Here is a 13479-nt window from a genome sequence, read left to right as displayed (position 1 = left end):
TAAACATTACAAACTTATGCAACTTTTTTTTTTAAAAGGGGAATAAGTATATCTTTTTTTGTAAATCTTATTTCTCCAGCGTTATTGTCACTCCTCAAATGAAGGATCTTTTAAAGAACAGCACGTATTTAGGATCGAGGCATACTTGTTTTAAATTGTTGCGCTTTTATTATTTTTATTTTATTTTTTTAACCACCATTAACAAATTGAGCAGTTAATCAGGTTCACTAAGTATGTAAATGAGAACAGCCCTGATGCAACTCAATTTGTCCATCAGATTTCAACATTTAAAAACAACAAACTCATGGTCGATCAGGTCAAGACTTCAAATCACATTTAATAGGTTATATAACACTTTTCACTTTCGCCGATACAGATGTTTCAAGGATTTTTAAGTTCAGTTTATGCATTAGCATCATTACACCACTAGATGGTGTCACAACAGCAAGCTACAAACATCTCACAATCAGAAGAGAATTATATTCAATACTATTCCTCATTTAAAAGAGATACGCTTTATAGATGCAACAGTGTTTTTTATGGGAAAGGTTGGCATAGTAACCGACTTGAGTGTAGTTTAATATCCAAGCATCCATTAGAGCAAATATGCAGCATTAGCTGGGGTACGCTAAAGTGGAGGAAGTGGAAACTTACTGTTTTCATAATATTCATTTGCACATATGTTGATAATTTTGCTAATGACTGGCAGGTTATTGACTGCTGCGTATTTAAATTTTGTTTTCACATTTTAACATATTGTTGGGTCAAACTGACAATTCTTCGTCTTGGAGATGATGTGGAAACGGCTTTAAGTTAAATCTAGAGCATGAAACAGCTTCACCATGTGAAAACCCTAAAATACATAGGCTGTGAAATTATTTTTGTCCCACAGTGCGATCTTTTACATGACACTTAAATTAGGAAGAATGATGTTCAAAATTCCGTGACAAACCATATTCTCTGCTTCTACTAATCTTCTGATTATTGATGTATTTTTATAGATAGATAGATAGATAGATAGATAGATAGATAGATAGATAGATAGATAGATAGATAGGGAATTTCACACAATACACACAATACATAGAGGTACAATGGACATTAATTATCATTCAAATATAATGTTTAACAAGTGAAAGTCATCTTGACGTTGTTAATGAGATACCTGCAACAGAAACTTTAAGTTAACAAGTAAAGCACAAGTTAACCTGGAGTAGTGCCTGTTCTCTGGAGTCACACTTTTTCCTCATGTGCTTTTCCATTCTTTATTATCAGGTAAGTGTACTTACATATAAGATCAGGCAGTAATGGCAGACCAGTTACCTCGTGTTTATGTTGTCTACTGGTGCATTTTTGTTTTTTGGATTTAGCTTAAGTTCTTGAGCTCTTGTTCCGACTTGTTTCAGTTAATGTAGCTGAAAATGACTCAGCCCAGTTCACTGAGTGTCAAACAAACCCTGCTATGCCAGTATTTGACTTCGAAAGACCATAAGAGAAGAACGACTCAAAAGGAATCAATAGGAATAAAGATAGGTGCTGATTTTATTGACAGTACATTTCTGTTTACAAATAAAAGGTTATATTTATATAAAGGAAAACGAAGTTATAAAAAAAAAGCTAGTGAAAGCACGGTCTTCAGCCTGTCAAAGGCTTAAATATAGAAATTATTCTACAGAGATATTTCAAATATAAAACATCATTGGTATGAAGTGAGACTTAAAACTACTGTATCTCAAATAAACATAGATCTGATTGTCTGTAGCATTCACTTCATTGTATTGACCTGTCCAAAAATAACATTGCAACACCATTTGTCCAGCAGTCATAAAATAAACTCTTTACAGAAATCAAAATAAACAGGCCACAGGGGGGAAAAAAAGCAGTACCCACTCTACTTTCATTAACATGTCAGCAAAAACATCAGGAGCATAATACCAATGCCCTCAGGCAGCCTGCTTTAGGAGATTCGCCTGGGTGTCTTGCAAGATTATCGCTTCCTTTGGTGACATTTTGGAGTTTGTCCCAGATCCCCTACGTTTAAAATAGAAAATGCAGATATGGTTAAATCACATTTTCTCTCTCTCTCTCTCTCTCTCTCTCTCTCTCTCTCTCTCTCCTGAACTGTATATGCTCTTTCCTGGAGTAAATCATGATGATGGCCCATTTTTTGTTTTGTTTTATTGCTGTGTAAGTCACACCTAGTATACCTCGAGTCCTCTTTACTAAAAATAATGTTTTGATTTTGGGCCATAAAGGAAAAGGAACACATGCGCCTGCTAGAAGTCAATCTTACCTGTCCTCCACATCTTGTATTGTGTCAGGAAGGGGTGAGCCAAGTGTTTCTGGGAGAAATATTGCAGCCACCCCAGTGAGGATTGGAGCTCCTCCGTAGATTAAACCTGGAAGCCAAGTAATGGAGTCCCCCATGAGGAGCACCATTGGGGCCACCATGGCTCCTACACGGGCCATCATGGACACCCATCCCATGCCATTCTGACTGTGGGAGAAATACTAAAACAGTTAAATATCATCAACAGCCATAACTACACATCAGCTAAGCTGATAAGGTGTGAGCTGTTATTTTAAAAGGCAGGCGTAAAACAGTGGACATATTATAACTGTATCACAAAAGACATAAGGTAGAAACTGATTTTGCAAAAAAAAACACATACAGCTGCATTTCTATGTCCAGTATAAAGAACATAGATTAGTTCGGAAGGTTAAACATTACTTTTTAGCTGGATATTGGCCTCAGTGTGGTTTGTTGTTTGTTAATGTCTCTACTCGGAAAAAGAGGAGTTTCCAGAGATTTGCATGACGAACGTAGTCAACATCAGTTCTGCTGGGAAACACTAAATAAGAACAGAATCTAATGGCCAGGCTTATTCATAATAAATAAATACAGTCAGTGTGCAAATAACAAGTGCAACAGAAATGTCAATAACAAAATAGATATCCCAGAGCAAAACAGTTCGCCAGGGCAAGATGACATAACAAGACTGAAGCTGGGGGCCTGCTGTTGATAGTAGAGCCTGAATAGATTTGCATGAACCAACACTTGTCAGATGATTCCAATACCTTACTGAATCTGTTTTTGCAACACTTAAACTTTATATGTAAACCTTTATCTGCTGTTAACAGACAGATGTAATTAACCTTGTTGACAGGATCCTGTTAAGCCCTTATGTCATCCTGGTCCAAGTTGAACGGATTTGAACCTGTTAATCTTTCTCTTGCCAGCTGCCCTCTGACCTTTGTTTGCTTTTCTGTCACACAGTGTCCTGTGCAGAATAATACAAGTAAAGGAATTGACTAACTGTCTTGGCATTTTGCCGTCCCTATGTTGGACCTATGAGCATGGCCCAAAACCCTGTCTGGTCCACGGACACCATTTCAGGACTGGTGAGAACATGGTCAGGACATGCTATCTATCTATCTATCTACGATACAGAATATAATCTAGACCATGTTGTGGATGGAGGGGAATCTAGGATGGAAGGAGGGGAAATTTTTCAAGAGGAGCCTGTGCTGGCACCCCACATTCAGCCACATTCAACACCTTGCCCAATTGGCAGCCTCTACAGGATTGGTGAGAGAGATACAAAGCCAAGAAGCAAGATCACTTGCTGCAAGAGAGAGGTGACAAAAGGAAGACATGCATCTGTGTGCACCAAGAGATGTGAAAACAAGGATAATGTGCCATAAATGCAATGCATATATTTGCAAGGGACATGCAACAACCTGCACATACTGTCCAACATGTGCATGAGAAAAAACACCAGTGAAGTTTGAGTTATCCCACTCTACCAAGTAAGTACCCACTCATTTTCAAGAATATCAGATACAGGAGGCATACAGGCCATAAACAACAAATACAAGTTCAAAACTTGTAATGTTCACAAGGACTTCAGTTAATTAAAAAAAAAATCTAACACAACAAATACTGATAACTTATGCATTATTACAGTTTTTATGATGAGTCTTAATGGAATGGTTATTTTTGACTGGGAACAACAAATTGTTTAACACAAAATTAACACAACATGAGGGTTAACCCACCCTTCTAACAAGTTGGACTATACAATACATCAAATACATGATTAGTTACCTGAAAAGGGACGAGAGAAAAACAATTAAATAAATCAAAGATATGTTAGTTTGAAACGTATTTAATACATTATAAACAAGCATCATTCTGCAGAAAATCTGCTTCCTTCAAGATGTAGCTGAGAATGAAGTTTAGTTGTATAGGGAGGTAATTACAGGGAGACGGGGTTGCAAGCAGTGAGGTTTGATCAAGAAAATAGCACGTCCACGTGAATCTGATAACCAGGTCACGTCTGGAGGCACCTACTAGTGTCACCTCTTGACTCCATCACATTTTGTTATTGATAACTTCCTGCCAGACCCCTTGTTGTCTTACGTGTTGTTGTCTGCCAGAGGTCTTGACTCCCTAAGCTTTTGTTAATCTTTGTTTGCGTACCTTTTGTCATTGATTACCTCCTACATGCACACCAACCACTGGTCATGACTATATATACATACTGTCCCCTCCCATGTTCTACTCTGCCAATGTTTTGGGTCGACTTGCCTTTACAGACTCCTGCTCTGTGTTGGTAAGCCAACCATATTCTGGAATACCAATACAACATCCCATTACTGTAAACTTCGGATGAGGACTAGGAGTGAATTTCTTCGACAGGTTGCAAGTGGGAACCAATTGAATACCCCTCACCTCGCTTGCTACTCTGTAGGAGAATGTATGGTGGCCGCTAAAACAATGAAAAGCCCTCTCTAGAGCAAGTTTGGTCATTCTGGGATACTCTAGAAACATGGCGGATCCAGACATGAAGGCCTTGTTCCAAGCTAACAAAAACACAATGATTGCTAGTTTTAGGTGAACATAATTCCTAAATCGTACACGCTGTACCTTTAAATCTTGTATAGAAACTCGGATCTGACTCATATATTAATACAGCTGAGTTCTTTTTTTCTAATTAAAAACTCGATTGAATTCTAAATTAGCTAAATTTCCTCAACAAATTAAACTGACAGTTACATGTTCTCACCCAACTTACCGAATGATGGTTGGGTACAGTTCTCCAGAATAAAGGTAGCAGCAGTTGAAGGATGCAGCAAGACAGCCTTTACCCACTACAGCCAGACAGGTGCGTATCGTCTGTTTATCTGCACAAAAGTGGATCACGCATCAGATAACTCGTTTATTTTTGTTTGATAATATCACGGCTGTGTTGGGATAATGCAAACTGCATGCGCCACATTCAGCCTTTACTCGTGCACATACCGTAGGGCACCAGAAGATTGAGCAAAATAGTGACTCCAGCGAAGATGAGAGCACCACATTGTGATGGCCGACGTCCAACAAAACTCATCGAGATTGTTATGATAACTTTAGCGGGGATGTCAACTGCGCCAAAGATGACTTGTATTAAGTAGATGTCCACCCCAAACTTTTGCAGATCCATAGCGAGACCATAGTAGGCAAAGCTGGTTGATAACCTAAGCGTGAATATGAAAAAAACAAAAACAAAACATACATGCATGTTATTGCAGTTTCATAGAATGGTAAATATATATATATATATATAGAAAATTGGAGAGCAGGATATGCACCAGACAGCACTGAGGCAGATTGTCATGAGCCTCATTTTGGGTGTGCGGAACAGATCAAGGACAGTGTAGGTGCCATGTGAAGAAGACATCTCTTTCTTCATGGATTCATGAAGCATCTATGCCGAAAGAGAGAATATCATCAAGACACAGTCTCTTCTCAATATACTCAACACAAGTGGTGCAACAACACAAAACAATTTCTTACTTTAATGTCAATTTTTTCTCCCTCTTCACGGCGTCCATTAAATTTAGCCACACTTTGGAGTGTCTTGACAGCTCTGTCAGACTGGTTGCTTATGGCTAACCATCTTGAGGATTCATGAAACCACCTATGAGAAATATTTGTTTAGTTCATTTGGTAATGGCACAATAACTTTATATTTGATTATGGAATCAGTAACTGAACTCTTTTGTTCAATCTTTGAATTCTTACCATGAGTACAGAAAGAAGACGTAGAAGGGCAACGACACAGCCAGGGTCAACCACCTCCAGTCTCTGACAAAATAGGCTATGCCCACCAGGATCAGCTGTCCCACGGTATAACAGTAGCCTGTTAATGTTCCCACCATAGTTCGCACACGAGTGGGGATCCACTCCACAACTTGAAATTTAAAAAATTGCAGAATAAGATACATTTTAGTATAATTAATACCCCGTTTGTCATGAGCATGCCTTGTAACTGTTTAGATTGGGTCCTATTACAAATTACACTCATAGTTCTTTATCCAGCTAAATATCTTACTGAGTGAGAAAGTGTTGAGTCCCAGGCCAGACAGAGCCATACCACAGCCAAATCGGAACACGCAGAATAGGGAGAACGAGGTCGAGAAAGCGACACATGTTCCTGACACTGCCATGAGCAGGTAAGAAATGAGCAGGAGGATGCGTCGACCATATCTAGGATAGAAGAGTGATGTTAACAAACCCTTATTTGACTTATTGAACTGTTTGGTACACATGTACGAACAATTTTGAACAGCACTACACCAAGAAGAGGCATTTTTTCATTTAAAAGGTGCAGCAGAACACTTAAATATCACCTGTCTGAAAGGCTTCCAAAGACAAGAGCCCCCACAAGCACACCTCCCATGTAGACGGTTTGTCCCATTTGCTTCAAAGAACGCATGTCACAAACCAAGTGCCACTAACAAAAAATTTTACCCCAAACCAGGTTTCCTTTAAAACCCCCCCAAAAAACTCACTGACTAACAAGTGTGTGAAAAATGCAATCCTACATCAGATATAATAGTGGAGCTCATCTCAGTCATGTTATAGGACCATCCATCTGTGCATCCCTGAATGTCCACATCCAAATCATCCTCAGCGCCTCCTTGCTTCCATGGATTGGAGGTCCCGTTCTCGGCCAGGAGATGCCACTGTGGAGCAGCATAACGCTGGCACCTGTGTGGTGCTCCCTTTTGGTCAAGCGGCACTGTGATCCGCAGCATATCCTCTGGGCTCAGCTGATTCTGAGAGACATTTGAATGAGCGCTGCAGTAGTGAGGAGGCACGGCAGCCACAAAGTTTTGCAGCAGGTTGTGACTGGCCATCATTAGGACAGGTATGCACAGGAGGGTCACATGCAGGATCTGGAAGCGTCCTGTGCTGCCCACCTGTTCCAGGAGGTCACCAAAAGCCATATTTTTGTGCAACTACAACACCAGAAGATAACTTTATATTAGAGAAGCTCTATTCGAGATTGTTGCTGGTTCCCAGGTTTCTTTAGAAAACTTGTATGTAAAGAAACAAAGTGTGTTGTTCCAGTACCTGTGACGATATTAAAAAAAAAAACATCAGTTGCAAAACCATCAAGTGTGTTAAAAGCGTTAAATAATAGAAAAAATTATACACTTACCTGCTAAAAAAGTCGTCTCTCGCTATATAAATTATGTACAAAATACAAAATCGATATGTTGGTCCTCAAAGTGTAGCACCTTCATCAAAGTAACTGTCAAATGCTACCATCACCTCAAATAAATTCCTGGCAAAGTGGTCTGGAGAGAATCCTTAAAAAAGCTAAAAAATCAAAAAGAAGTCGTCTTGTTGCTGCAGCGTGTTAAAGTGAGTAATCGGCTCTCAAATTCCAACGGCTTTTCTGAACTTTGGATTATTTGAAGTGCAGTGTAACCTCTTGAGGTATTAGCAGCTCATTCTGTGAACACTGAGGTAGAATGCTGAGTCCTTGCTGTGCGCGAACAATGTCTTGTTGAAGTTTTTCAGTGCAAAGGAGCTCCAGCATCAAGAAGAGGCACATAACTGTGCTCAGCTCTTTTCCCTCTTTGCACTGAGACCCACTCCCTGCCCTTCACTGGTTACTTAATATGAGGGACAGTGTGTGTGTGTTTGTGTGCCTGACTGTGTGCCACGTGCGTACACATGTGAGGTCACACACGTTTTTTTTTTTTCCTCCTTTGTCATTTTCTTTCACATTTTTTGTAATTGTTTATATTTTTAATTTGAACAGAAATGATGGATTGGCTAGTTTGCTGGATTGAATGTATACCAGTGTTTGACATAAACTGAAAAAGATGCTGAAAAATATTTAACGATTGAAATGCCTTCCAACACCACTACCTTTTTTTTCTCACCCAACTATTGTTTTCAAACAACAATAATTGACTATGTAATGACAGTTCATTTAGCAACTGGACGTTGTGGATTTTTCAACAGTCACACTATGCTGAGTTATGATACTGAACAAAATCTAAAAAAGTCAAAGAATATCTCCACTCAAAAAGTCTGTCTTTGACTTTATTTCTTTTGTATCCTTCATATCTGTATCTGCTTATGAAGCATATGTGGCTGAAAATCTGAGACATTTTTGCCCGGTTCATGTCCTGGTGATTAGTTATGAGGAATGTGTGCACTTGTGTAAGGATCAGCATGAGATGTCAAGCTGAAGGAAGTTGCAGGTGCACCAAAGCAAAACAATAAACTCTCGGTTTTTTCAGCTGCAAAGACTCTGTTTGGGAAAGCATTTGTTCTTTTAGATTCCACCGTCTTCAGGGTACCTTGTAGTTTGAGCCCTTAAAGTACAGGTTTTCAACAGAACATATGAAAAATTGTAGAACAATGAAAAAGAAACACAAACACAGTTTTATGTGGACTTCCCAGAGGCCCTGTGGAATTTAGAAAAAGTAAAGTGAAGAATGACAAGTTTTAACAGGTAGAAGGACGGTACAGCTTTGTAGATTTGATTTATCTGGGTTTGAATGACTAATTGCAAACAAGAGAGCACAGAGTGTACAAAAGATGTATAAAGAGGTAACCATTTGCCTGTGGGTGTTAAAATACCCCTTTGGTCAATGATAAAACCCCTAAAAAATACATCTGTGTGTATCAAAGTTACATTTTTAAAGATATTTCCATGGAAATAATTCCTTCCTGCCAGATCTATAAAGGTTAACCCTTTCTTTCCACTCACCCCTCCCCACTTGCTACAGCTAGAGCACACCAGCTTACTCGCAACTCTGCTCAAACACTGTAAACCTTGGAAAAGCAAGGCAGGTATATCGCACAGCACATTTCATACACTGGGTAACTGAGTGTGCTTTTCAGCACAACAGAAAACATGGTAAAGGACAGAGATTTAAACCAAAGGGAACTCTTCACACATCTGTTATATGAGGCAGCTGCGTCACAGAGGGAAAAGCACATCCAACAGGTACAAAAGAGATTTCCGCACAATGTCTAACTTGCAATTAAAAATGCAGGATTGCAAGTTATACAGTGTGAAGGACAGAGATTTAAAATTTCAAACAAACTAAATGATTTACAATGTAAAATTCACCAATGAAAATAGAAGTGCAGAGATGAGATACATAGACCAAACTATCCGAAATAGAGTTATTTTGCAGGCATTAGAGGTTAAAGCAGGCAAGTGTAGAATTATTCGTTTTTTAAAAATTTGTCTTGAAAGTGGTCAGAGTCAGAGCTTGTCAAACATCTGCTAATAGAAATAAAGGCATGGGTGAGGATTTTATGGTATTGTTTTAACATTATTCCTTTGACTCTAACAATGTTTTTAAATTAGCAAGAAGCTGATGAAGTTATTGATTTGGTGTGGCAATGAAAATTTAAAATTTAAAGATTTTGTGCTTGACAGTCACTTAGTTTTAAGAGAGAAAGAGATTCAGAATGAGAGCTGACTCGTTTTGTCTTTTTCGGCTGCAGGTCATCCCCCCCTCTTCTCCCCCTTTCCTGTCTCACTCTCTCACTATCCTGACTAATAAAGGCAAAAAGGCCAAAATAAATAAATAAATAAAATAAAATATGAAGAATAATATAAAAAACATCATAGGAGCAAGAAGCAGCACCAGTGCAGCAGCCAAAGCCAGGAAGGAATGCTGGCAGAAAACTGCTGACTGTTTGAATGTTCAATGTTCATTAGTTTATAATATAATAAAATATGATCACTGTTTTATCATGAAGGCACATATACAATAAGCACATCTAAGGATTCCTTTAATTAATTTACTGCCTACTATACTTGTGGCATATCTGACATTTTTTTACTTTCAGTCTGGCGTTGTAAAAAGGACATGGGAACAAATTAAGAACCAACATAAAAACATAATTCAAAGCGGTGTAGGCTTATTAACCTATCCCACAATACAAGCTTTAATACTAAAATCAGTTTACTGTTGTGGGGTTATATAAAAATTTTAAATAGCTTTGACATTGCCTGTAGCCAACAGGAAAAAAAAAGAATGAAGGAAGACAGGAGCTCATAGATCCTCATCAGGGTGCGCTGTTTTGCCAGTCCCGAAAAACCCTCACACTCCTCAATGATCCCCTCACCCCTCGCTCCGATGTGTAGCGGGTCTTCTACAAATGCCAGTGATGCCATTATATTGAGAACTGCTTTGTTTTCTACTCCTTCTGAAGTTTTGTGGGAGAGAACTGATTTTCAGTGCACGGTGTTTGTATACCCAGTGATCTCAATCTTGAACATAACCTGCTGTGGAGCAAGTTAGCCGTTCAGTGTAAGTTACCATGGTGATGTACCATGGTGTGAACCACTGTCGTAGGACTGAAAAACCCAGGATTTAACGTTTGGTCTTATGGGTGCATATACAGATTAAACACTAGAGGTCCCATAACGGACCCCTGTGGAACACCACAAATCATGGCCATTTGCTCTGACACACGGTTAATAGTCAAAAGAAAGTATTTCCTGTCATGAAAATATAATTGAAACCATTCAAGAACAATCCTTCCTTGTTTCCTAGTCTTAGTCTTGATATAGGCTAATAGTTGTCCAACAGGAAGGTGTTTGATGCTTCAGGGGATTTTCTCTTTCCCAAATCTTGTGAAAGCATTGATAAAATTTATTCCTGGAGAGTCACAGGTTGTAGAGAGACATGTATTCAATCTGTCATGCCCTTCAGCTCCACCTCTGCTTAGTTGCCAGCTCTCCTTCCTTTTTCCCTTCCTTTCATGTGGGCATGAGTGAGGTATGTATGCTGTGCTTCTATTGGATAATCAGCTGAGTGAGGACACCTGTGGTGGGGATTGGTTCACCTGTTCTCAGTCTCCACCTGATATAAAAATAAAAATCTTGGATCACCACTCGGTGCCAGACTGTTGTACAACTTACAGTTAGTCAATTCAGGCCACTATTCCTTTGCGCTAGTGTTGTCTTACGCTAGTTAACCAGTTTCTCCTTTGTTCTCTTCCTCCTCATATCACTGCCCGCCTGGACCTCTTGACTCTCGTTAAAGCCATCTCATACACTGCTCCTGTTTTGACCCTGGTTTGTCTCAGACCACCCTCCATGGATCTGTAACCTGACATGATGGAGATTTAGGCTCCTGCCAGGCATTTTTAACTCAAGTATCTTGAGTGTTTGATATGCAGCCCCTTTCCTGCGAGTTTCATGCCTGTACTGGGATATATCATTTTAAGAGGAGAAGTGCAAATGGATCTGCTGAAAGTCACCACGGTACAGGAAGGACCCCAACCTGTAAACGGGAAACAGCTCCAATTATTCTTGGGCATCGCCAGCTTTTTATCTGAGACTATAGTAAAGTCGCTGCCCCCCTTATTGCCCTGACCTCCATCTCCAAACCTTTCCTTTGGACCTTGGAAGCCCCCCAGGCCTTCCATGAACTCGAGGCTCCAGGCTCAGTTGGCTCTGTTTTTTGGATGCTTCAACCGCCAAACCCATAAATCTCCACCCTGACCCAGGTAACTGTCTTCCCAATTTTCTGTTTGTTCCTGATTCTGTTTGTTCCCAGGTCCTCCAGTGGGTCCACCCTAAATGTCCTTCGGCAGTGGTTCTGGTGGCCCACCATGGACAGGGACACATGGGAGTTCATTGCTGCCTGCTCCATCCATGCCTGCAACAAAACATTCAATCAACCCAGTTTCGGTCTTCTGCAACTATTATCCATCCCAAATGACCATGGTCCCACATTGCTTTGGATTTCACAATCAGCCTGCCTCCATCTTACAGTAACACTTGTTGGCTGATTCTCTAAAGCAGGTAATTTCATTGCCCTACCCAAATTACCATCTGCCAAAGAAACCTCTGACATCATGATTAACCTAGTATTTAGACTGAATGGTATCCCCCACAGATATGGTCTCCGAACATGGACCTCAGTTCACCTCTGTTGTCTGGAAAAGTTTTTGTACAGCTCTTGGGGCCACGGTCAGCCTGTCGTCTAGTTTCAGTTCAATGGCCAGATGGAGCAGATAAATCAGGAATTGATAGCTTTCCTCCACTGGGTCACTTCAGGGAATCCTTCTTCCTGGAGCTCCCAACTGCCATGGGTTGGGTGTGTGCCCAATTCTCTGGTTAATACCTCATCTGCTTTGTGAGAGTCCTTTGGCCTCACAGTTCTTACCCCTCCACCACCAGCCTACACCATATGACGGCTATTGGATGTGAGCGTGATCTACAATACTTTGTTGATTGCGAAGGTTATGGGCTTGAAGAACGAAGTTGAGTTCCCTGACGCCAAATCCTTGCCCTTCCCTCAGAAGGGACTTCACGGACACCCAGATCACCTCAGCTGTTCAGTTCCTTAAACTGACTTTCTTTCTTTCTGTGTTTGAATCATTGTGTTTAAACATATTCCAACTGGAAATCAATTCTTTGAAGGAATAATGATACAAAAAGTTCGACCCCAAAGGCTGACAGGATTTAATCCCAGATGTCTGTGTTGTTAGGATGGTCGTCTACAATGCTGCATTTTCAAAACAGAAAAGGTCATGACCCCCCAGCCTCAGCCCCAGCCCTTACCTGTCTCCCTCTCTTTCTCCCTCTCTTCTCCCTTCTCTCTGTCTCTGTCTCTCGCTCTCTGTCCCTCTCCCTGTCTGCCCTTGTTCATCTCGGCACTAATCAAGACAATCACCCTCAACTGCAACTCCGGACTCACCTGCACACAATCACCACTGCTCCTATAAAGACTCTGCTCATTCCACCACACCCTGCCAGACCATAGCCATTTGTCCTGCTTGTTTCTGTCAGTCTCTGCTCCATTTCCAGCCTGCATTCACGCAGCCAGCTTTCTTCTGCCACCGGTTTCACCCTGGATTCTCTGATTCCCTGTCTGCCCCCTCTGTTTTGTCCCCTTTGTGAGTACCCCCTATTGTTTGAGTAACTTTGTTTGTTATCTTGGGATTCATTAGGTTTTTTTTCTCCCCTTAGTTGTTAGTTTGGAGTTTTTCCCTGTTTTTTGTAGTTTTGTCCTTTTGTTGTATTTAGTCTGGTTTATCCCATTCTGTTTTCCACTCAGTTTAGTTTGCACTTCTGTATTTGCTGTCAGTTTTACTTCTCATTTATTAAATCCGTTTACACTTAACTTGCCTGTCTGCCTGATCTGTGTCTGCACTTG

General features: G+C 40.2%; 1 protein-coding gene and 1 long non-coding RNA gene across 2 annotated transcripts in view; both read right to left on the bottom strand.

Annotated features, from left to right (window-relative positions):
- LOC103356785 (uncharacterized) overlaps positions 1-13479 on the bottom strand; it is an 18065-nt gene that overhangs the window by 917 nt on the left and 3669 nt on the right. Inside the window, exon 2 of the long non-coding RNA XR_520157.1 lies at positions 12997-13002. This is a non-coding gene — a long non-coding RNA (uncharacterized LOC103356785). The remainder of the gene's footprint in view (positions 1-12996; positions 13003-13479) is intronic.
- slc22a6l (solute carrier family 22 member 6, like) lies at positions 1519-7331 on the bottom strand. Its single transcript, XM_008281075.1, has 10 exons — positions 6871-7331; positions 6676-6779; positions 6378-6532; positions 6068-6236; positions 5840-5963; positions 5635-5750; positions 5306-5520; positions 5079-5187; positions 2294-2497; positions 1519-2031 (listed from the first exon to the last, which is right to left on the bottom strand). Exons 1-10 carry the CDS (start codon positions 7273-7275, stop codon positions 1944-1946), a joined length of 1689 nt encoding a protein of 562 aa, XP_008279297.1. The 5' UTR covers positions 7276-7331; the 3' UTR covers positions 1519-1943.

The sequence above is a fragment of the Stegastes partitus genome, unplaced genomic scaffold, assembly GCF_000690725.1.
Source record: "Stegastes partitus isolate 25-593 unplaced genomic scaffold, Stegastes_partitus-1.0.2 Scaffold221, whole genome shotgun sequence".
NCBI classification, from domain to species: domain Eukaryota; kingdom Metazoa; phylum Chordata; class Actinopteri; family Pomacentridae; genus Stegastes; species Stegastes partitus.
The sequence above is the reverse complement of the archived record's forward strand: the minus strand, read 5'-3'. Positions and strand labels throughout refer to the sequence as shown.